The sequence below is a fragment of the Vanacampus margaritifer genome, chromosome 12, assembly GCF_051991255.1.
Source record: "Vanacampus margaritifer isolate UIUO_Vmar chromosome 12, RoL_Vmar_1.0, whole genome shotgun sequence".
NCBI lineage: Eukaryota > Metazoa > Chordata > Actinopteri > Syngnathiformes > Syngnathidae > Vanacampus > Vanacampus margaritifer.
In genome coordinates this window covers 712,290-735,870 of record NC_135443.1, presented here as the reverse complement: position 1 = coordinate 735,870, position 23,581 = coordinate 712,290, and the positions used below count along the sequence as shown (strand labels likewise).

At 45.3% G+C, this 23,581-nt stretch overlaps 1 protein-coding gene across 6 annotated transcripts in view; it reads right to left on the bottom strand.

Annotated features, from left to right (window-relative positions):
• The window catches only part of atrnl1a (attractin-like 1a), a 90,422-nt gene that overhangs the window by 53,916 nt on the left and 12,925 nt on the right, over positions 1–23,581 (bottom strand). For all 6 annotated transcript variants that reach the window (XR_013296089.1, XM_077581251.1, XM_077581249.1 and 3 more), the window contains exons 11-21: positions 22,832–22,916; positions 21,409–21,620; positions 20,576–20,694; positions 19,846–19,962; positions 19,546–19,678; positions 16,611–16,798; positions 16,208–16,427; positions 15,920–16,111; positions 9,439–9,648; positions 9,226–9,363; positions 3,311–3,404 (exon numbers count right to left, since the gene is read on the bottom strand). Coding sequence is in view for 5 of the 6 variants with exons in the window: in XM_077581251.1 (XP_077437377.1) it covers positions 3,311–3,404; positions 9,226–9,363; positions 9,439–9,648; positions 15,920–16,111; positions 16,208–16,427; positions 16,611–16,798; positions 19,546–19,678; positions 19,846–19,962; positions 20,576–20,694; positions 21,409–21,620; positions 22,832–22,916 (1,708 nt within the window). In the remaining variant the exon portion in view is untranslated. The remainder of the gene's footprint in view (positions 1–3,310; positions 3,405–9,225; positions 9,364–9,438; positions 9,649–15,919; positions 16,112–16,207; positions 16,428–16,610; positions 16,799–19,545; positions 19,679–19,845; positions 19,963–20,575; positions 20,695–21,408; positions 21,621–22,831; positions 22,917–23,581) is intronic.

Below are 23,581 nucleotides of genomic sequence, written 5' to 3'. Positions count from 1 at the left end.
TGGTTCATTATGAGTTGGCTGAGAATTGACTGTGACTCGATATCAAAAAGAAAAATTGGATATTGTTTAATGACAGAATGAAGAAGAAGGTCATTCTTGCATCAATTCAAAGTTTCAAAGAAAGCAAAGTTTTCGCAATCCCGACATTTCCGACCTGGGAGTCATTTATAAATGATGTCAAAGGGAAAGACAAGTTAGAGGAAAAAAATATTCATTGGCAACATAATCCATCGGAACACTTTGAAAAAGTCGCTGTGGTCTTCGTAAACGTTGTTTACTTGACAAAAGCCTGCCGTGTCCTTCATGTTAGCACAAGGAGACGATGAGTGGAGGACGTGGAGGACACTCGGAGGAGGGCGACGTTCCTCTCAAGACCCCCCAAAAAAAAAAAAAAAAAAAAAGCAGCAGGGCAATCACAAGCGAGCCAATTTGTCCCGACGACTGATTGCGATGAACGACCGGCAGCCTCTCGTTCATCGCCGGCTGCAATTTTCGACTTCTTGTGCGCGTTATCGTCTCGAAGACCGCAATGTCGTCACCGTCGCGTTGAGGAGATCAAAAGCGCCGCCACGCACTCACACGCCGTGCGGGAACATTTACGGGCCTCCACTTTTCACACACAAAACGCTATACAGGACTTCCTGGCTGGTTTTTATTTTTTTATTTTATTGTTAATACATTTGCAGGATTTCAAAAATAACGTCCTCCGCTCTGTCAGTTTGCTTGTTTTTGTGTAGAATTTTGAGCGGAAAATAAATAAATCTGTCATTTTTTTATTATGATTCATTTCATGTATGTATTTATTTATTTTCTTTACATTTCCACCCCTTTATTGAAAATCAGGACATTATTCGTGCCCTCGGATTCGTAAGGTCAAGGTGACAGCTCACCTGTTTTCTGGGTTTCGCAATGCGAGCCCGAAGGCACGTTCAGTTGACAGCAGAGGGCAGCACAGGACAGAATGCCCCCCACGAGATGGATTAAAACACTTTACTGGATTTTTATGCATTTGGGAAGGCCCACAGAATATTGTGTTCTATTGCTATAAAAAAAAAAAAAAAACGGAACCTACCAGGAGAAAGATTAGAGTCTCTTTTTTCATCAGGAAAAAAAGGATACTTGTATCGGTTTGTGTGCAGCGTAACGGCAATGACGGCAAGACAGCGAGTGGGATGACGAGTGAGACGGCGCGCGTGAAAGGGGGCCGGCGCGGCGGTCCCTCTCAGGGGGACATTTGGGCGGCGGACAAACGTAAGCGGCTTACGCAGCCCTAATGGGGAGCCGGATAACGAGCGAGCCATCGGGACGTAGCTTCAAAATGCGGCTCGGGGGTCAGAGGTCGGCGGGCTGGGAGTGCTGCTAGTGGAGATAAGCGGAAGCGCCACGACGCTCGGGGGGGGGGCAAGCGTGCAAAATGACACGGCAGGGACGGAAAAGGAGGACGACATTCAAGAGGAACCTTGAAAAAGTCACTTGGAGCAACTTGAGGCTTTTTATTTCCCCGCCTGACTCACCCGACATGACTTTGTGCGCACGCACACACCTGCAGTCAGCCGGGGGTCTCAACACGCACCCCCGTGCGAAGTAGAAAATGAATAACAAATGGCACGACATCTTGACTCAATCAATGAACAACAACAAAAGGAAAACTTTGGGCCAGCCCACATCGACGTTAGCGAATGGAAATCCTGCGTGTGCGTGCGCGCGCACGTTTGCTCGTGTGTGTAGGGTAGCGTGACATCATCGCGTGAGAAAAGTGTAAACAAAATGGAGGGCATCTTATTCTCTATTTTTTCTTTGTTGTCTTTGCCCCCCAATCAACATACAAATCCTTATTTGGACTTTTGAGCGTGGGAATGAGAAGAAATAGTCAAATGAAATAAAAACACGTTTATCATAAAAAATAAACTTAATCCCACTTCATCATGTGTTTCCAGTGCCATTATTTTGCCTTTCTTTTTTAACAATTTTGTTCTGGCTTGCATTTATTTTTGGTGTAATTCAATTGCTGACCACTAGATGGCAGCACACTTTTGTTTAATAGTGTAAATTTGAACTAAGAATGAAAACAGGAAGTATTTTCAGCTGAGCTTGTTTTTGCTGGAGAGTGTTGAATGTCAAATCCTCTTCAATCCTGCTTTTTACGCCAACAGAAAGTGACGGCTGTACGTTCATTTGATGATGTCAATAAAGCTTTGGGCGTGATTATTGATGTCAAAGTTTGCATGCGTGTGTATTTGTTATTTTGATGTGATTTACTGGTCTTTATGATGGTCAAGTATGTTTGTTAGCGGGCAAGTGTGGACAGAAAATGTTCCAGCGCAAATTCTTCAAATCGATGAGACTGACGATTGACCTTCCAGTTGCTGCCGATTACGTGGTTGGACGTTAGCGCGACAAATCCATTCATCCACAGGTCTTCCTTTCCATTTGCATCCATTAAAACTCAGGCCGGGTGTCGCCGTCACCATGACAACTGACAACATTGCGCTGCCTTTCACCCCATTGGACAAGCCAGAAGGCAATTAAGACAAAAAAGTACACAACATCACACCAACCGTGTCAGATGATCACATCCAAAGAATGATGGGCAGCACAACTGCAAAGTTACGCAACCTCTGCTGCCTCATCACATTTTTACTTTCTATTGGCTCAACGCGCACGTCCATGCAAATACACGCACACACACACACACACACACACACACACCAGTGAACTGGTGGCCTCTGCTGCTGGATTTATGGATGCAGCAGTTTGGTGTGTGTGTGTGTGTGTGTGTGTGTGTGTGTGTGTGTGTGTTGCGTTCACACGCTGTACAGGTCTGCCAAGCCATTTAGAATATTATAGTGCTGCAGTACTCCAAACTGGCCCAGTCAGGGAAAACGTGCACACACACACACACACACACACACACACGCACGCTTTGACAGAAAGACTTTTCTTACCAACACCAGCATCTGCAGTTTGTACAAAATTGTAGAAAATTGCCAGTTGCCATTTCAAGGCAAAATACGAGATTAGATTATAAATCATTAGAGTTCCAAGACGGACACAATTTTATATCCTGATAATTGTTGAAATATCGCTGGTTTGGGGCCAAAACCTTGTACCCCCAAAATGGTGACTTTTCAGAAGACATCATCAAAGACAGCAAGCCAATTTCAACACTTGAGATCGGTCAATAAGTCATAAGGACGACAGCCGACCAAAAAGTTTTGAAATCAAAGTCAACATTTGCCAAATGTCGACTTTTCAAGGCTTCAACTCGACGCCAGCGATATTTTGGGACGTTTGGGTGTTGGCTACTCACAGCTGGCACTGCTCTCCTTTGATGCCTTTGGTGGCACAGAAGCACTTGCCCGTGTTGACCTGGCACACCTTGGCGTGGTTGTTACACCTGCAAGCTACACACACACACACACACACACACACACACACACACACACACACACACACACGTCATTTTGTGTTGCATCTGAAAGACATTTGGAAGGATTTGATGAGATGGTTTTGTTTTGTAAACATTGGCTGGTCCCGGGACTGCGACCCGGCAGGCCTGTTGATCCAGACAAAAATGGATCGGAGGTGACCCAGTGACAGTTTGGGCCATTTTGGGTTCGCCCAGAACTTGACAAGAATTCAATATCAAAATGGAGGTGCTGTATACTCGATAGATGACCACAAATTCCACAAAACTTTTGCGTTTTCATTAAGAGTGGCGTTGAAAGCAAAGTCTTCAAACTCGCTTAAAAAACCAAAGTGGATATTGTGCCGTGACCGGCAACTCGCGCTTCATTTTCCGTGAATCCCGCGAGAAATACAAATATCAATTCTGCGCCAATAAACAGATGTGGCAAATCCAGGTCCAGAAAGGTAAAAAGCCTGCCACTGTTTGGCTTTAGCCACAAGTGCCAGTTAGCTCGATCGCTAGCTAGCTCCCATGCTGCTCGTTTACCTGCTAGCTCGCTCGCTAGCTAGCTGGCACCAGAGGCTAAAGCCAAACTGTGGCAGGGTTTTTACCTTTCTGGACCTGGATTTGCCACCTCTGCCAGTAAACGTGCACCACCTCGCGGCCAAGTGGTTAGCGCAGTCGCCCCGAAATTGTGTGCTCGCGAGCTAGATTTCGTTCTCTTTTTCTGAGGGTTATGGTTAGGCTGGGAGTGCCGAAAACGGCTTATCTTCGATGGCAAACGAAATGAAAACTTGACACAGCAGGGGGTGAAGCCAGGCAGGGACCATGCCCAGTCTGGTGACTGACCAATCAGGGCCGTTCACGGCAAAATAGGGGTGGCAGAAGACTTGCGAAGGTTCCATTTCCAAGGCAGGAAACGACGCAAAGATGCAGAATTTTCCCCTTAAATTCACCTTAATGCTTGGCTGAAAGCGCAGCAAATCCTGTTTGTTGTCACGACGCCGCCACGACGACAAGAAAAGCTCTTCCTGGAATGTTGGTGTCTTTTGTTTGGATTGCGAAGCGCAGGCTGGGATCCGTGTCCAATCAGAGTAATCGTCTTGTTCAATACGCACAAAGGCGAGCGCGGCAGGAAGCGAGCGCGGCAGGAAGCGAGCGCTTGATTTACACGCCGCCCAGACGCCGCTCGAGACACATAATCAATCGTGCACGGCTCACCTTACGGATGTGCCGGTCCGCCGACTTACAAAAGGCTCATCGCGGCTCGTTATCGTTCATGCTCGCGATATCGAGGGAGCCTCAAGAAGCTCCCGGCTGGCAAACTGCTCATTTGGCACGCAAGCATCGAATGTTGTTTACATGAAATGATCAAGCGCAAATCATTTCAAAATGTATTAATAAGGTATCTGATGTTCAGATCCTTAATCAACGATTCATAGAAAATGTTTGACATCGCATTTCGGGCTTGATTTTCATGGCTCGGCGAATGGCACAACTGCGCAGGGGTGGCTTAGACCTGATGCTGGGAATTTCGCAGGCCGGCACATCTGTAAGAATGCGGGTTGCGCCGCTGTGGAAGACTTCACGGCCAACTCCATTCGTGGCCAATCAAAGCAGCTGCTTTCATTCCCCTCAAATGTGGCGCACTCGTCGTACACTGGAGTGGCAACGTTGTGGGAGCACATCTGTGATTTGAAGTGGGCACTTGGAACCCACCACGGATCATTGGATGGTTAAAAAATAAATAAAAATGATGCCTACTGTTTACATATTGTCACCCTCTTAAAATAATGGCCGAGTCATAATTGATAGATTTTTTTGTCTTGGGGATGCTGGCCACCTTTGCGAAAATTGCCTCTAATCAGTATTTGGTTCAGTTTTTTTGTGTGTGTGTGCGGGGGAGGGGGGGGGGGTGGACCATTAATTCAGGAGGCTGATGATATTTCTGAACATTTGACATCCACAGAGCTCGGAATCCGACTGCCTGGGCCTCAATCAAACGAATCAAAATCGCATTAGATTAGCTGTGCCAGTATTTAGACTTGGTCTATCGGCCACTACATTGTCCCTCCATCGGACGCATGGCCAAGGACATATCTAAAAAAAAAATGAAATACGGAAATATAATTGTGGCATTAAGAGTTTTCAGATTGCCGCCATTTTCCTTGATATGCCACCTAACGGAACGGCGACCGTCGCTACATCGCCGTTCATCCGTCGAGACAAGATTTGCTCAAAATGACAATGAGCCAAACGACTGACTGGCGACCAGTCCGAGGGTAACGTCAGTTTGGGATAGGCTGCAGCTTGCGCCCAACCTTAAACACGACTAACTGCATCCCGGATTACCGCTGTTGTCTTTCACTTTAGTGTGTGAACGTTTCCCACAGATCAGCAACACTTGAGGAAGGCAAAAACAAAACAGCCGGCGCCGCCGTGAAAAAAGCCGACACTCTCCGTCACCCTCGACAAACAAGATAAGCGCCACACAAAAGACAAAAGAAAAAACAGAGCCCGAGCAAAAATGCTCTGCAGACTGATTTGTATTCACTTTGCCGTCTCCTTGTTGTTTCCTCCTCTTGGTTCCGAGGCAGCCGCTAATAAAATTGCGGTGAACTCGGGTCAAGGCCACGCCGAGGATGAGAAGCAAACAAAAAGAAGAGGGGGGGGAAAAAACATCTTCATTTCTCTTCTTCTGCCTGGGAGGTCCCGTTTGAAAAGACTTTCTTCCTGGGGGGGCCATCGTGGCGCGCAACAGGCAGGCCGCCTTCAAATGTCACAAGGCCCACAGCCGACCTGAACCCGTTCCTCACCACGGACCGCGAGACCTTCACGTCCGCAACAGACGCAGAGTTGCATTTAAAAAATAATAAGAAGAATAATTTGGAGGGGGTGTTAGCAGATGAAAGGCCCTTTGCATCCATTTTAGTGGTGAAATAAATAATGTGAGCAGACTCGCCTTGAGTTAAGAGCATAGTTGAGTAACCATTCAAACTCATATCTCAAAGCACCACTGCATATTGCCCACTGAAATGAATTCAAATGTCAGCAATCTATCCAACGCTGCCCTAAACACACAATGTATTTTTTAATAAAGAAAAAAAGAGGATTGTAAAATAGGACTAAAAACATGTCAAGAAATCAAAGTTTCCTTTGAAGCGCTTACTTCGGCGATTGCGCGTATTTCGTAATTGCACAAGTAAAAGCACAAGCTGGGAAATCATTTTCCATTCAGGCACAACGTGAACACACAGTGGAGGGTAAGGAGTCCTTGCAGGCAAGCGGATGGACCACACACACACACACACACACACACACACACGCACGCAAGTCGTGCCGAGTACACAAAAACGCACGAGTTGATCTCTTTGCGAAATAAAAAAAGGAGGCAGATTTTGACGTCAACTATTTTCCTTGCGACTTGCGCCCCGGAGGAGATTACAATTTCCACTCCACTGACTCACGCACACACAGAAAGCTTGACGTGGCGCGTGGTTCTAAATCCAAACCAAAAAAGCCTGCGGCCACTTGATTAGGTACAGCCGACATCAAAAATGCTGCCTTTACAAAAGATACAAATATTAGACACGCGCACACGCACACGATTGATCGCGAACTTCAGCGAGTCCACCTTCAGCTGACTTGAGACTTTTCCTTGTTGGGTCAGAACCACTTGAAAAGCAATCGGTAAAAGCTGCGTGACCACACACACACACACACGGTCAAATGTTGACATAGCATGAAAATGGACTTTGATGTCTTTCGATAATTGACATTCTTTTTTTCTTGTCTTTTTTGACGCTGCTCAGCAGACGGCAAAACCTTTGAGGACCTTGTGAGCTCCAGCGAGTGCAAATCATCTAGTTAGCGATCCACATTTGCATAAATGCAGCGCTGGAAGAAATGTCTCTCATTATCGTGACTTGACGGTTGGGGCACCGGTCCACTGGCATCGGGTCCAAATGGGCAAGACGGATGTGAAGAATCCAATGTTGTCAAAAGAATCCAAAGCCTGTTGGTTTTGTTTGCAATGGACCCGAAAGGTAAACGGTGCGTTAATCGCTTGGTGTGTTGAGCCATCTGTTGTCGGGTCTGAAGTTTCATTCCTCTCGTCTTGTGTTTGCGTCGATGAAGGGAATTCATCATTTTGATTTGGGTTTGCACGACGGCAGATCCTTTGATTCAACATCTCCAACGTAAAAAAAGAAAGACAAAAATTGCCATGGACTTTAATGGCGTGATGAAGAGCCGTAATTGGAGCTTTATTGATGTCGTTAAAGGGACAGCTGGGCCTCGCTGGTGCAAACATTTGCTTGGGAAATCAAACTTTTGGGCTCCAGGGCCCCATTAAGGGGGCAACTTTTGCACGCCAATCACACACATCCAGCATGTCCATTTTATATCCATCCAGAAGTAACGCAATGCGCCGACATTTCCTTCCTGTCCAGTCAGGACGAGGTGACGAATGATGACGAGCTTCCTTCATCATCGAGCAAACAAAAGGTGAAGAGCCTCAATTCTCCTCCGTCTGCCCGCCGCCACTCGCCTCCCGTTCCTTCGCCGCTAACGTTAACCCAGCGCCCCCCCCCGCGTCACGCTTTCGGACAAAGTCCCGTCATCACTCAGAGGGTTAATCAGGGTTTTAGCCAAGGTAAACGTTGACATGATGGAGGCGCGCAGGACAGGGCGGAAATAAACGAGCGAGCAGACTCGTGGAGGAAGACAAGAAATGAACGAAAGGGCAGGACGGTCAAGAAAAGACTTCTTTTTTTGAAGCAAAGGGAGAGGAAGGACAGGAAATGAGAAAAGAATTAGGAAAGGACAGGACGAGACCAGAAGTTAGGACAGGAAAATGAAAAGGGACAGGAACAGGACCAGAAAAGACAGGAAAGAAAAAGAAAAGAAAAGGACAAAAGGAAATGACTTGTAAAGGAGACAGAAAAGAAAAGCAAATTAAGAAAGAAGACGGGGGACGGAAAGACAGGACTGTTATGAAAAATGAAAGTAAGGCTTGTCAAGGAAGAAGAAATACGTGACAGGAAAGAGAAGAATAGAACGGAAAAGGGAACAAGGAAAGGAAGACAAAACAGGACAGGAAAAGCAAAGAAAAAGCAAAAAGACGGGACAAAACAGCTCAGGACACTTTAAGGAAGGTAACAGAAAAGTAAAGGAAGACAGAAAGGATAAGAAGTAAAGGAAAAGAAAGGGAACAAGAAAAGATGGGAAAAAATGCAAAAAAGGAATTGGAAAAAATGGAAATGGAAAGAAAAGGAAATCAAAGGAGGGGAGAAAATAGCCAAGAAGGAAATGAATCATAAAAGGAAGTAGCGTAAAATAAAAGAGAAAGAAAATATAGAAAGGAAGAAAAGAAAAGTACAAATGAGGCAATAAGAAAAAAGAGAATCGAAAAGATGACAAAAGAGGAAAACAAAGGAAAGCGCAGCAGTTGGACCCAAACAACCACTCGGAGAAAAATGAATGCAAGACCACCAAAAACAATAAATCATACAAAAGTAATAAGATGGCGGCAAGCAAAGAGGAAGTGCGCAAAACGCAAGTCAAAGAAAGTACAGGATGGACAGGCGACCGCTCGCCAAGACGAAGAGACCACTCACGTCACGCTGACCTGCACGAAATGTTTGTTTGTCAACACGTGACGTCAGATGGCGCCGTCACGCAAACGGCCGACATCTCGCCACCCAAATTCATCTTCGTTTGAAAATTGACAGGAAATGTCTCAAAACAAGCGCACTAAATATCTCAAGCAGCTTCAGGCATGCGTCCGTTGAGGTTTCCGAGGTCGTCGGGCTTACCGCTGCACTTCCCGCCATTGGTGGGGTCGCCGTAGTAACCGGCCACGCAGGTCTGGCACTGCGTCCCGGCCGTCAGGTTCCCGCAGCGCTCGCAGACGCTACCGTTCACGCACCCGCTGTGCCCGTTACACTGACAAGCTGCAGGACGCAAACACACGCGTGCTCAGGATTCTGGTTGCGCTTCTGGATTTGCGCTTAGGAGCGTCCACTCACACGGGCAGCGGATGAAAGCCCAATCGTAGCCCGTGTCGGCCGAGCACAGGCCTCGATCCAGGACCATGTTGCCGTGGGCGGGCCTCAAGGGTCCGCGGTAGGACCCTTCCATGCAGACGCCGCGGCCCGTGTCGCTGGGGTCGCCGCACCAGCCGCACTCGGGCCGCTCCAGGCACTCGCCGCACGTCCTCACGCCAGAACAGTTCTGGGCTGAATGCGGGAAAACACGAGATGACGTCATTAGAATTCATTCATGACTTTACAACGGACACGGGAAAATCATTTGGTTCGGCTGGACTGTATTTGAAAATTCAGCCCCTGAAGCCAGTTTGACTTGGCAACAGGAAAGTCGGTAGACCCATTTATCAGGAGTAGACCCACAAAAAAGTCTCAAGAAGCCATGCCTGAAAAGACACAGGGAGGGTGCGATGTTGGATTGAACGTCATTTTGGACTCATTTATGGTCATTCTCAGGTGACGCTCAAAAATGATCCGATCCTGGAATAAAAGGAGTAGACCCACAAAAGAAGCCATGCCCAAACAGACACAGTAAGTCGGCCATTTTGGTCCGAAGCGGCGGCTCATCTTGTCTATTTCCTGGAGTCGTTCAAATACAAACAGTTGACAGATTGCTACGTAATTACAAAACTACTCGATTAAGACGCTTCATTGGAAAAGTTGACCTGAAAAAAGCTATAACCAAAAATAACTTTTGAAAAATTGCTATGTATAAATAGTAGACCCATAAGACAGCCATTTTAAAGTTGATTTAGATTTTCCAGTGAAACTTTGATCCTCTGAAACTAGACGGAAAATATAAACCCAAACCCTAAATGTGAGCCGACGTACGCCGGACGGATGACGGACGCTAAATTGATCGTTTGAGCAAATACTGAAATCGCTCCAGCTGGTCTCCATTTTAAAAAAGGAATCGAAATCCACTCCTGACGCTGGCATTTCTCCATTGATGAGTTCACCAAGACGAGCATGCCGAGACTTTTGGCCAAACGTTGCAGTGATGTGGCGGAAATGTGGCGGAAATGTGGCGGATGGCAAAATTGCATCGGGCGGCGAAGCAGGAAGCGGCGAAGCAGGAAGCGGCTCGGCGTGCGTTAAAAGGCTCCCCGACGCATTCAAGTGAGCACATTCTGTCCATCAAATTCAATGCAAAAGGCTGCAGTGGAGCACAAACACAATCTCCGCCTGTGGAGACGTAATTTAGCGCCGCTAATATACTTGCGCTGCCGTGTTCTCACCTTCTGCCTGACCCTTCGGCGTTTACAAAGAAATGGACTTTTCTTTCCCCTCCGAGCGCGCAGACAAACACATTTATATTCATAAAGTGGATGTGACATTAAGAAAGAGAGAGAGAGAAAAAAAAGGAACACTTTTCTGATCAAATTAAAAAAAGACACTTTCTCTCACGCCGCGTGACATTCAACGACACCAAACATCCAAAGTCGGCAAATGTTGCAGGTTGGCTTGCAAGCTTGCGGCTAAACTTTTCTTCTTCTCGCCGAAAGCGGACAAAACAGCAACAAGCCACATGAGACGTTGCCGCGCACAAACCCACTTGAAGGTACCATATTCATACCGGGACGTCGCGACTGCGCTCGCCGTGGGAACCGCATTTTCCCGCCGTCATTGATTTGAAAATGACTCGATGTCATCCTCGTAAACACAAACGCATTCCACAGCACGTTAGTTGCAAACGGCGGAATACATCAAAATTTCGTTTCAACTTTGCAGTCGAGCAGTCGCTCATACGGCGGTCAATCAATCAATCAATCAATCAATCAAAACCTTCCATCAGAAAACAAAACCAGGGTAGACCGATTATCAGTGTCGATATTTGGCCTATTGACAAATATTGCCGTTGGCTTTTTTACCAATCTGAAGGTCGATAAAGTTGGCATCTCACGGGGCAGTGAATGCTTGCGAACGTAGCAAATTTGGGGTTTTCATCAGGATTTCGAAGACATTTCAAATATTCGGGCAATTTTTCACTGCAAAGATATTTTGAAACCGTTTACCAACATTGACGAAAAGCCCAAATTTGCATGCATTTATCGCTCAGGGAGTTGCAGGGAACTTATTTATGGATCCATTTAAATTGTCACTTTATCCAAAAAAAAAAACAATGTTGCCACTAGGAATTCACGACTTTTTTTTTAAGTTAAAAAAAGGGGGAAATGATGTTGAAATTTTGGAAAACTTTACAGTCGAAAACATCAGGGAAATATTTACTTGCTTAGTTTTTAATTTATCTGAACACGTGCTGATGACGCTGCAATGTGTTGTTATTTTTAAACAAACCTGTCAATCCTTTATACGTTTAAAATGAAAATATTTTTTTCTGTCTTCATTTTGACACTAATATTTTCTCTTCTTCTGCAAATGAGTATCGGCTTGAAATAAATGATCGGCTTCCTTAACAACTAATAATCGGTATCGGCCTTGAAAAAAACAAACATGTCTGTCTATCACTAAACAAAGTCTCTTTTTCAACTGTGCTTGGTTGTAAAAGCAGAACCGAACCGGATTTACAATGAAATGAGAATGCCAAAGTGGTTTAACTGACTGAAATTCTTGCCACGACAGAATCGTTGGCGATGGGCCGAGAATGATCCCGCTTCGAGGAATCTCCTGCTTTTGAAAGAGGCGAGACCAACGTTTGTTTCCAAGTTTCTGGAATTTTTTTCTTCTGCAAAAGAACAATTACACGGCGGAGCCGAGTCAGCGTTTGAGCAGTAATCGGAGCTGCCGTTCTCAACAGGGAGAAGTTGGCGGATGCCAAATCGGGGCCAGCGGACTGTTGGGGGTCCAATCGATACTAAAACAAGCCAAAGAAAATCCCACGTAATCGTGTCGTCACGTCTGCTCGTCATCGGTCACGTTTTGGACCCAAATCGAATGTTTTGATGGCATTTTCAGTCCGCGGTTCCTCTCGTGTTCTTCAACATCCTCCAAAGACTTCACACGAGAAGCAAGTTCTTCGTCCCCGCTGAGTTTACAAACCAATTTTGGCTTCTGCCGAAATTGGTTGGGGACCGATAAGCGCATCTTTACCACTGGCGGGCCCACTTAATAATAAATAAAGCGATCGGTTCATCTTCCGTAGCAAGCGGCTCGGCGCTCTCCGAGGGTGACCTCCCCCAGGGCCGGTCGTCTTCTGATCGCTTGTCCTGCGACCAAATATGAAGAGAACGCCGGCGCCGGGCTCGCAAGGAAACGCTTCTGATGTGGCGTCAACACGCAAACAACACGTCGGGGATTCTCGTCTTCGATCATCAATGAAAAATGCTCAGAGAGAATTTGGGATTCCAAAATCAGCAGCTTATTAGCGACTCAGGTTGGAGGTTTCGGGCTTGCAATGCTTGGGTTGACCTTTCAGTACAATTTCTTTTGGACTCAATTTGTTTTCAGGGAAGTTTGTTTGCTTTTTTTATGTGTTAGAAAATGTTGAGTTTGTTTTTTAAATGTGTGTTGTGCAGAAATAACAAAATAAATACACTAAAAAATCAAAGCTGAGGAATCATATAAGATATGAACTGACAAACAAAAATGGAAGAGTTACTTTTATAAACGTGAAACGTACTTTCAGTTACTTTTCCTTTTTGTGAAAGAATGATCGTTTATTTTGTTAGCAAAAATGTCATTTCAATGTTACTTTTACTTCTTTTGTTAGTTTTCATTAACTGTAATGGTGGCGCCTTCCAATTCGGAATCCGGACTTGCTGTGTCGAATTTGCCTGAGATCGACTGGCGACCAGTCACTCTGTCACCTGATGTTCTGACATTGACGGCGACCGGTCCAGCGACGATCATCGACAACATGAAGGCTTTTGTTGAAAAGCGCCGTTGCTCAGTGAGCACCCGCGACGACGGCTCGTTCCGCCGCAAATATCCTCAAAGATGACGCCCGAGGCCGGCGCTAGCAAGCGCGCGCGCGGCTTGCAGAAGTCGGTCCTCGTTTCCTCCTGCTCGATGTTATCTGGCGACTTCGTTTGTTCTTGGCTATTTTTACGAGCGCCTCCGTTATCCCGCTCGATCTGCGTTCCGCCACCAAGCAGATCGAGCGGCCAGATTAGCGAATGCGCCGGGTGCGAGCAGCCCCGAGCGTAGGCGAGATGGCAATTAGCCACCAGCAGAGGGCGCCTGCGTGGAAGGGGACGGCAAAGGCCGAGTCGCATTCAACACTTCCCGCGTGTATATAAATGTTGTGTGTGTGTGTGTGTGTGTGTGTGTGTGTGTGTGTGTGTGTGTTGTTCATCTTTGCTTGTGTGTACATCGTTTCTTGTGTTTGAAGAACATTGTGCGCGGAATGTGTGGCCTCGTCTCAGTGAAGCACCGCGGCAGGCTGCGTGTGTGTGCGTGCGTGCGTGGCGGCGAGCTGTCAGGCAGTAAACCGAAAGGCAAACGCCGGGGACGGCGATGACGGCGATGACGGCGATGACGGCGATGACGGCGACGGCGAGCGCAAGCGGCAGACGGAGGAAGGAAGGAAGGATCGTCTTTTGTCGTCTGTCGCGTTTGCGCCTCTCGGCCGTTATTTGCGTCATTCGCGAGCGAGACACGAGTTTGTGCGTCTTTGCTTAAAGGCGTCGCCTTGACAACAAAAAGTTTGTTGTGACGCAAACGTTGACGTGTCGGCGGTCGGCCCGCTTAGTCAGCTCGCCAGATCAGCTCATCGGTCAGCGCAAATCTTGTGGTAAGGAAGGAACCAATTTGGGTTACATGAATAAGTAGTTGGCACATCCGCCTCGCAGTTTGGAGGTTCTGGGTTCGAGTCTCGACTCGAGTGTTAGCTTCATTTATTTTTTTTTTACTTCTGCCATTTTTTGACACGCTTCTCCTTCCACATAATTCATCCAACTCACATCATTCCAATTTCAACATATTCCACATCGGGTTTTCCACGAAATTCCCGGTTTTCTCACAATTCAACGTTGTTCTCGTAAAAATTCTCCATTAAATCCAATTGAGGCCCAAATTTCCCCCGATGCTTATTTAGTCGTCATAACAACATTGGCACATTCAGAAGGTTAACAGATAACAAGAAAGAATAACAGATTCAGGTTGTTCCCATTTGAAATTGAAATCATTCTGCATATTCAATTCACCTTATGAATGATTTTCAACACCCCAAAAAGTCCCTTTTTTTTGATTCTACTGTCTTTCTTTCTTTTTACCCTCTAAATGTCCACATTAGGACATATTCAACATTAGTCAAACCTCCCTCAACATTACTGGACCGATTCAAACTATTCCAACTGCAACATTTTCAGCTCATTCCAAATCATTCCAAATGATGCCTCAATGTATTTTATTCAGCCTTGCAGCCTTCACACGCAATTTCTCCCAAAATCGCAACCGTCTAGTGAAAGACTTGAAATTGCCTCTTTTTTTGGGGGGTCTATTTATGCTCTGACATTAACTGACAAGCAATCCATTCTCAGTCCGTCTGTCAAAACTTATTTTTCAACAAATATATTTCAATTTATTTAGAAGAAAAAAAATCGGATTTTTCATTATTTTCTAAATCATTTTTCTTTTTTGTCCCGCTTTTGAAGTCTTGGTTTTTAAAATATTTTTGGGGGGTTTTAGATTTCATGTTGAATAAAGTGCATTTTGTTTAGCCTTTTTTCGAAAAAGGAAAAGAAGTCCGATTTTTCGTCGAGTGAAGTCAGGTACGGTTTGCTTGAAAAACAGACTTAAACAAAAACATGACTTTCTTTCTTGACAAAACGGAACTATTTCAACTGGACATGGCCAAGAAATGGTTGTTTGTTGTCACGTGTGCGGGCGTCCAATCAACAAGCCGCAGCCGAGCGGACAACATTTTGTCCTTGCATCACTTTTTCAAGGCAGCTTTTGTTTTGTTTCCAAAGCTGCCGATTTGTAAGTAACCCAAACATCATTATCCTAACGTGCTGTATGGGCGGCGCCGTCCGTCCGTCCGTCCGTCTCTTGCGCTCAAACACACACAAGATGCCATATGCTTGTGCAGCATAATTTTGCATCATAAGCGGCGAGGAAAGCAAAGCGACAAACACCTCCTACGCACCTTCTGCCATCAACACAACAAAACGGACAAGAGGAAAAACTTATTCCAAGGGGACATATGATGGAAAACTGACTTTTTCATGTCTTGTGTTGTGAGCAAGCACCTCTGCAATTCCGCCCCACTGTGATGTCATAGTAGGGCTAATTCAGTCAAGCACAAAATTACAAAAATCGAACTTTATCATGAACATTTCTGACTGTTTCTTGGAATTAAAAAAAAAAAAAAGTGATGCAGATATGCACATTTGTGAATAATAAATGGCAAGGATGCGGAGGACTGATCCCTGAGGGTCGCCACAGACACGCTACTAAAACGGTTTTCAACGGCAAGAAACAAAACGCAACAAAATGCATGCCAAAATGCACATGTGGTTTAAGATGAAGACTCGATGTCACCAAGATCGGCAAATCTCACCAGCGCAGTCGTGCGTTTGCCACTCCAGACATTGGCCGAAGGGGAAGGAGACCACGTAGGCCGACGAGTCCACGCAGCGCTGCGTGCTCCGGCACCACATGCACTCCAGGGCCTGAGCGGTGCAGTTGGCGCAGGTGGTGCGCAGGGCGCACGGGGTCTTGCAGGGACGCAAAGCGGGACCCTGAGGACTCCCTGTGGACAAAAACCTCTTTCAGCCGTGATTCGCCCCTTGGAAAAGTAGATCGTGGACCAGCACGGCAATTGTTGGCTAACCCCGCAGTGACTTACCGACAGCTTTTTGGCAGACAAGACCATCGGCGGTGGCGGTGCAGGGTTTGGCCTTGAGGCCGCCCGCCGCCGCCTCTGACGTCGGCAGGAACGCGCAGAATCCCGAGTCGCTGGGTTCGCCCGGCAGCCATCGCAGGCCGCTGTTGGAGAACGGCGAGCCGTCCTCCCAGCCCCAGTACGACACGTTGATCTTTCTCAGGCCCACCCACGGGGACAACGGCTGCAGACAAGGACACGTGGGGACGGTTTCACAAAACAGCAGGACGGATCGTCGCCAAAATCAGGACATAGTTATGACACTAAACTAAGTCTTCATAGGAAGAGACCATCAGCCCATTGCTTGCCTGGCGACCAGTCAAGGGTTTAACCACCCTCTCAAAATATTTGAATGGAGCCGTCTGACCTGTCCTCGCATGTGGTACTTGTTGATCTCGTCCATGACAAAGGCGACGTCCCGGTCGCCGTGGAGGGAGGCGATGTTTCCGCCGAGGTTCTTGCAGTAGTGCTGGGCGTCATCGAAACTCGCCCGGCTGCCGTTGACCCTGAGGCACGCCTCGCCCACGTGATGCCAACCTTCGCCGCACGGCTCACCTGTGACCAGAAGGCGACACTAAATACTTTTGCTTTATCATGAGACAGGTAGACACAGTATATATTTACCATATATACAGTATATACATACAGTATATATATATACGTATATATATATATGTATACATATATACACACACATATACATATATACATATATATATATATATATATATATATATATATATATATATATATATATATATACACACACATATACATACCGTATATATGTATATACACAAAAGGTACACGCGTACACACATGGGTATATGCGTATATACACGTATATATATATATATATATATATATATACGTATATATGCGTATATACACGTATATATATATATATATATATATATATATATATATATACACGTATATATATATATATATATATATATATATATATATATACACGTATATATATATATATATATACGTATATATACATATATATATATATACATATATATATATACGTATATATATACGTATATATACGTATATATACGTATATATACATATACATATATATACATATATATATACGTATATATACATATATATATATATATATACATGTATGTATATATACGTATATATACATATATGTATATATACGTATATATACATATATGTATATATACGTATATATACATATATACGTATATATATACGTATATATACGTATATATACATATATATATATATGTATATATATATATATACATATATACGTATATATACATATATATATATATATATATATATATATATATACATATATATGTATATATATATATATATATATATATATATACAAGAGTCCATTTCATCTGTAAAACACATCAAAGTTGGCCTGATTCTAATTGTTCCGTAACGCTTTAATTAGCTGGGCTCATTTCGTCTGGCCGACGCTCCTGATTACGTTTACAGGCCTCAGTTTCGTTTTTCCGGCCGACGATTGCGAGGAATGAGATGAGGGTCTGAAGGGGAAATCAGGAGGAGGGAAAACAAACAAACGTGGGGATCGGGTTGCGGCCCCGAAAGCCCCGGAAAACGTTGCTAGCTGGTTTCGAGTCGCTGTTGGTAACCTGATGCCAAGCAGAAAAAGGGAGTTTGGGGTCCGACACTGCGCCCATCGGACTGCTGGTCCTGTTGGGCCACCACAACTTGGCTCAGGGTTTTTTTCTTAAAGGCCTTAAAGGATTTAGGATACAATTAAGGCCTTTAAGAAAAAAACCCTGAGCCAAGTTGTGGTTGGGCCACTTCTGAGCCGATAGTGATGTAGGACCGTCGGGCTGGCGCTGATGTCAAAGCCATTTGCTGAGCAGGTTCCTAACTGAGCAAAAGGTCTTCATGCGGCTCGTGTGACGTGATTGGAGTCTCAATCTCGTTGTGATGTTTGACAACAAGCCTCGCTAGCCAGCTAGCTAGCTAGCTAGCATTTGCTTATTTGCTACTTCCTGGGTTTTCCCCCCCCACAAAAGGGAGTCTCAGCCAATAAAGTGATTCACTTTTTGCCCGGCGTTTATTGTTGATTGTCTGATGACTTGATCGGACTTTTAGCCTGCATAGAGTTCCACTTTTTGTAAACCAAAGAGCTTGTATGACTTTTGTGTCATGGATTTGTGGCTCATTCTTTGTTATAACTATTCTCAATGGGGAATTGTGTTGTGAAAGTTGGAGGCGCCGCTGCTCATTTTGCATGAACACACACACACGCGCGCACGCTTGTTTGTTATCATGCTTCCATTTTGAGAGGACGGTGTAAAGACTTGGGGCTGGCCTACTTCTTTCCTGGGCGAACGTATGCTAATCCGTGCCTGTGCGGTGTGCGTGTAAGCTTATTTTTGAAAGCGCGTTACACAAGCACGTGTCCGCTGTATGTTGAACACAACACAACACGGCCGGAGGATGAGGATGAGGATGTCTGCGAGGAAGACTGCAGGCTGCTCGCTTAACGAGCGTCTCGGCCTTTGAATTTGCCATCGTGGCTCCCCCCCCCCCCCCCTTCCTTTGCCGTGTTGATGAAGTTCCTCAAAAGTGCTTTTATTTTCCTACAGGGTCGCTTGTGTCATCAGCAAAAGACTCGTGAAATGTCCTGCTGCACATTTCATTCGGGACACAAGCCAACAGACAAACAGCTGATTTTACAAAAATGAATGATCAATAGGCTGCTGTCATAAAGGTATAAGAGAATGACGACTTGATTCAGGCCTGACTCTAAATGGGCTGCTGCAGAAAAGGGAAAGAAAAAAAAAAGACCATGACGGCACAAAGTTACACTAGTTGGGCCTGAATTCATGGACTGCTAGTTAGCAGCATAATCCATGACGTCAACATTTACCGCAGGCCAGCTGGCTGCCTTAACGGGCTGTCGTAGAAATGAGAACCGATCATTATTACAACAACCCATCTAGGCAGCCCGCTATACTAGTCAAGCCTGATCCTTCTTTTTTTCCCAAAACATTTCCAGTTTGATACATTTTGTAGAAACTTTATTTGGACGTACATTGTTGCCATTTTTCAGTGCGTCGTGAGGTCAAATGGCAGCAGGTTCACTGCCGAGCAATGCCTTGTAACGTTCCTAAAGAAAGAACACTCGATCGGGAGAGTCAGAATTTGATTCATCATGCCCGACCCTACCAGACATACAAAAAATGCAACAAGCTTTTTCGTGTGATGTGAAATGTTGTTGCTCCAAAATGAAAGTGTAAAAAGGAGAAGTTAGCGGGCCTCACCGGGTCGGCCTCGGCACTGCTGCTGTTGCGCCTCCCACTGGCAGTTGGCGTTAAGGCTGCAGCTCCTGCAGCTGGCCAGTCGCGAACATTCTTGCTCCAAACGCCGCTCACAACCCGACGCCTCCGTCAGAGCCTTCCACAAGTGTCACCAAAAACGCATACTTTCACTTTCCAGCTAAAGCACAACTCAATTTACTTGGACATCGCACATTTCATGAGTTGAAAAACTTTATACAAGTTGATAGCTTCAAGTCCGCAGCCTGAGCCAACCCGACCAGGCGGTTGACAAACAATACTCACATGTCCCTCCCTGCGTCCGCCGTGCTTCCACAAGCTCAGCTGATGCTCAGACAACATGGACGGACGTGGAGGAAGAGAAAGAGCGCCACCATGCTGATTGGCTAACTCCAGCGTAAACTGCTCGCACGCACAAACGCACACAAGAAGCAACACAAAACATCAAATCCATTCAATGTTAGAATCAATGTACATAAGTTATCCCATATTTACTCTTACAGTATTTCCAAGCATGACTCATGCTCTTGCAGCTTTAAAAACAAGAACTGTGGCCTTATCACAAGATAGCGGCTGGAACATTTCGCGGATGACCTTTTGAACTTTGGCTGGTGAAATTTTCAGTGCCAGAGAAAAGCACGTCTACATTATTATCTGCACAATCACTCATATTTGTGATGGTTTTAATGTTGCTGCTGTGTGTCCCCCTCCCCTTTAGAGCAGCAACGGCTATGTAACTAGGGAACGCCCTGTAAAAAATAAAAAAAGAGGGCTCAGGAGAATGTGCTTCAGAACAATAGGAGTGAAAATCTCTGTCCGTTCTCCTCGCGAGCAAAAAGAATTGAAGTCTCTTGTCTTCCTTCCTTGTCTATTGTTTATTAGATGTTCTACGTTGACTGAACCTGACAGTATCCACATTTATCTGAGGTCTGCACTTGAGATTTGTAAAGATGTCATATTGACCCTTTTTCGAGATGTTTTGGCCTCTAGGGGTGAGTAAAGAGCGCCTCCTCACCACGGTGCAGTTGCTGGAGACGGCGATGCACTTCCCGTCCTCGCACCACTTGCAGCCGCGGGTGTTGGCCGTGCAGCTTGTGCAGTCGGAAAAGGGCAAACACTCTTCGTCAGTACTGTCTGGAACAAGGCGGGAAAAGAAGAAAGAAAACACAAATGGTTTTACTTGTACAGCAGCCCGTTTAGGCATCAAACCAATCCGGTCTGAATGAATAGCAAATTGAATTGAAATCAACAATGCCGCAATTATTTCGGGAAACAGCAACAACCAACACAACCTTGTTTGTAAAAGTATAAAAGCAATGAATGACAAAATGATAACACAATAGGAGTTTCATACCCATCGCAACAAGTTGATATTCTTGCCAAAAAGTGCTAAATACCACAGGAAAAACTTGGTTGCTTTACACAGGTGACTTGATTTACAGCAGCCCGTTTAGGCACTAAACTAGACGGGCCTGAATTTATCACCCCCAAATAAGTGTTTGCAGTACACATCAAAATTGTAAACGATCACAATCAGCGAACCCTAAAACAATCACAACTGAATTTTTCTTAATTAGCCGAATGTGGCGTTTTGTTGGTCAACATCAAAGTGTGTGAGCTTGTTCCTGAAAGTCACCACCACCCAAAAAGCAGAAAATCAGTGAGCTTCATTCCCAAAACAACATCTGTCAGATCAAGGAGGACACTAATGACTACAAAATTGGATAATTGCAGCAGTGCTGACCTCCCGCTCGGCTCATTAACGTATGCAAACAAGCATCGAAAAAGCCAAATTGTTCCGGTGACTTTATGTTGCGCTGTCAAAGTGTTGATGATTTCAGGACGCACCGGGCCAATGAGGGCAGAATTGGGCGGGCGCGGCCAGGTCCGACTCGGTGGGTTCCCACGAGACGCAGGCGCCGTCCAGCCAGCGGCAGCGCAGGCCCGGCCCGGCGGCGGCGCACGGAAGCGGCGCAGGGAAGGCTCGGCAGGACGCGGCCGTGTAGACCAACACGTCGTCCAGGAGCAGACCGGCGAAGCCGCCGAAGATCAACATGGAGCTGAAACACCACAAGGTCAGACATTCGAGTTGGAAAGAAAAGGGAAGGGACTTGGAAGGATTCCCTGAGGAACTCCACTCGCACCTCAGAGAGCGTCACGTCAGATCAAGTGCAGATGGCCAGAGCAGATCTCGGATCTTAAGCGAGTTTCGGGGCTCTTTATTCTCATCATCTGGACTGATTGACAAGCATGTCGGCATACTTTTGTCTGGATGTCATTTGCGACCCGGTCCAAGTTTTGCGAGGGTGGGAAAAAATACATCCTGAGGCCTGAAGAGAGCCGGGCACGGAGAGGAAAAGGAAACCTCCTTCAAGTGCAAAAGTCGGAAAAGTAGGAAAAGTTCAGGTGGAGGTGGAAAATATCAGGACGCACTGCGGTTCCTGCCGCAGCACGGAAACTCTTAAGTGTTTATATTCAAACATCCGCCGCGTGGATGTTTGAATGGAGGCGCTTTCAACCACGCTAACATTCGACTCCCGCGACCTGCTGACAAACTTCCTCCTCGTGCGCAAGCCGGGAAGGGAAAGAAAAATGAGCCATCCATGACTAAAATAGCACGTGTGCAAAATGCAGTAAATTCCATTTCGAAATTCAATTCATTTGACTGGTTTGAGTATTTGAATTTTTGGCAGTAATCATTCTTTATTTCTGAAGAAAAAAATCGATTTACTAAAATTTTGGTGATATTTTAGTAATGTTGTTTATTGCTAAAATGTCTTCACCGTTCCAAATAAAGTTTCGGCATTTCTGAAGATGCCAGTTCCATTTTTGGACCTATAGAATTTTTAACCTCTTGCTTAATATTGCTTTTCTATGAAAAGGAACACGAATTAAAAAAAAAAAAAACTCTGCCCACGAAGCCGTATTTACCATTCGTGCCCCTCGAAGGAGCCGCATTATGTTGTTGCAATACACCAGAGGGAACTGATGCAAAGTACCAGGATGCGGCAGCCATTTTGCATTCACACAATAACAGACAGCAAAACGAATCGTGTTACTTCTGAGCCCTTTGAGAAAATGTCTGGAAAACTCTTTACCATTATGATTAATATATAGAGACAAGAGTTAACGGCCTTCATGAGTAGTTGGGATCATTTATGCACTTGTACCAAGATGACATCAAAAAAAAAAAAAAAAAGAGTTTTTACTGTTATGGAAGGAATGAAATGAAAATGACTCAATAGTCAATAATCATCAAGGTTGTTCTCACCCGTTGCTGGCGACGGCCGAATGTCCGAATCGGTTGACGTCGGCGTGCAGCTCCGGCGCGGGGAGGACGCGCCACTCGTCGCAAGCTGACCACAGACAACAACACAATCGCAAATATGGATCACAATTTCATTTCACGACAACGACACAAAGACGCCAGTCGGCAAAAACAACATCAATCTGCTGGATTGTGTCGAGTGGGACTTTGAATTAAAAAGGCATTCATTTTGTCAGTTTTAATTAGAATATTCATTTCATTAATTAAGTTTTCAAAGTGATTTATCATGATTTATTGATGTAAATATTATTCTCATGTATTATTTGTTACAAACATGAGCAGTTCACTGCCAGTGCTCATAAAAAGTGAGCATTCTTAGCGTTCAGTATTTGTGTAGCTTAATGAAGTGGCCACCGTTTTCCAGTGGACCAATCAGCTGTTTTTAAATGTATGACATCACCATTTTGTGCATGTCACACGACAAAAGCGATTAAAGGCTAAAAGCCCCCCAAAATATACTGCACTGTTCTGTAAAAAAAAACAAGCAGTGTGGGAAGCCGTCCAAATAGTTGCAGCAGCGATGCCACCACAGCGCCACCCGCAGGAGGGACCACCTCCACGAGCGTTACTTTGTCTCAACCACAAAGATCTTACACACACACACACACACACACACACGTATATTGAGATTTTAATTTCCTCCCGGGATATGAGCATGGCGTGTTAATAATGCAAGCTGGGACGCGGAGGCCA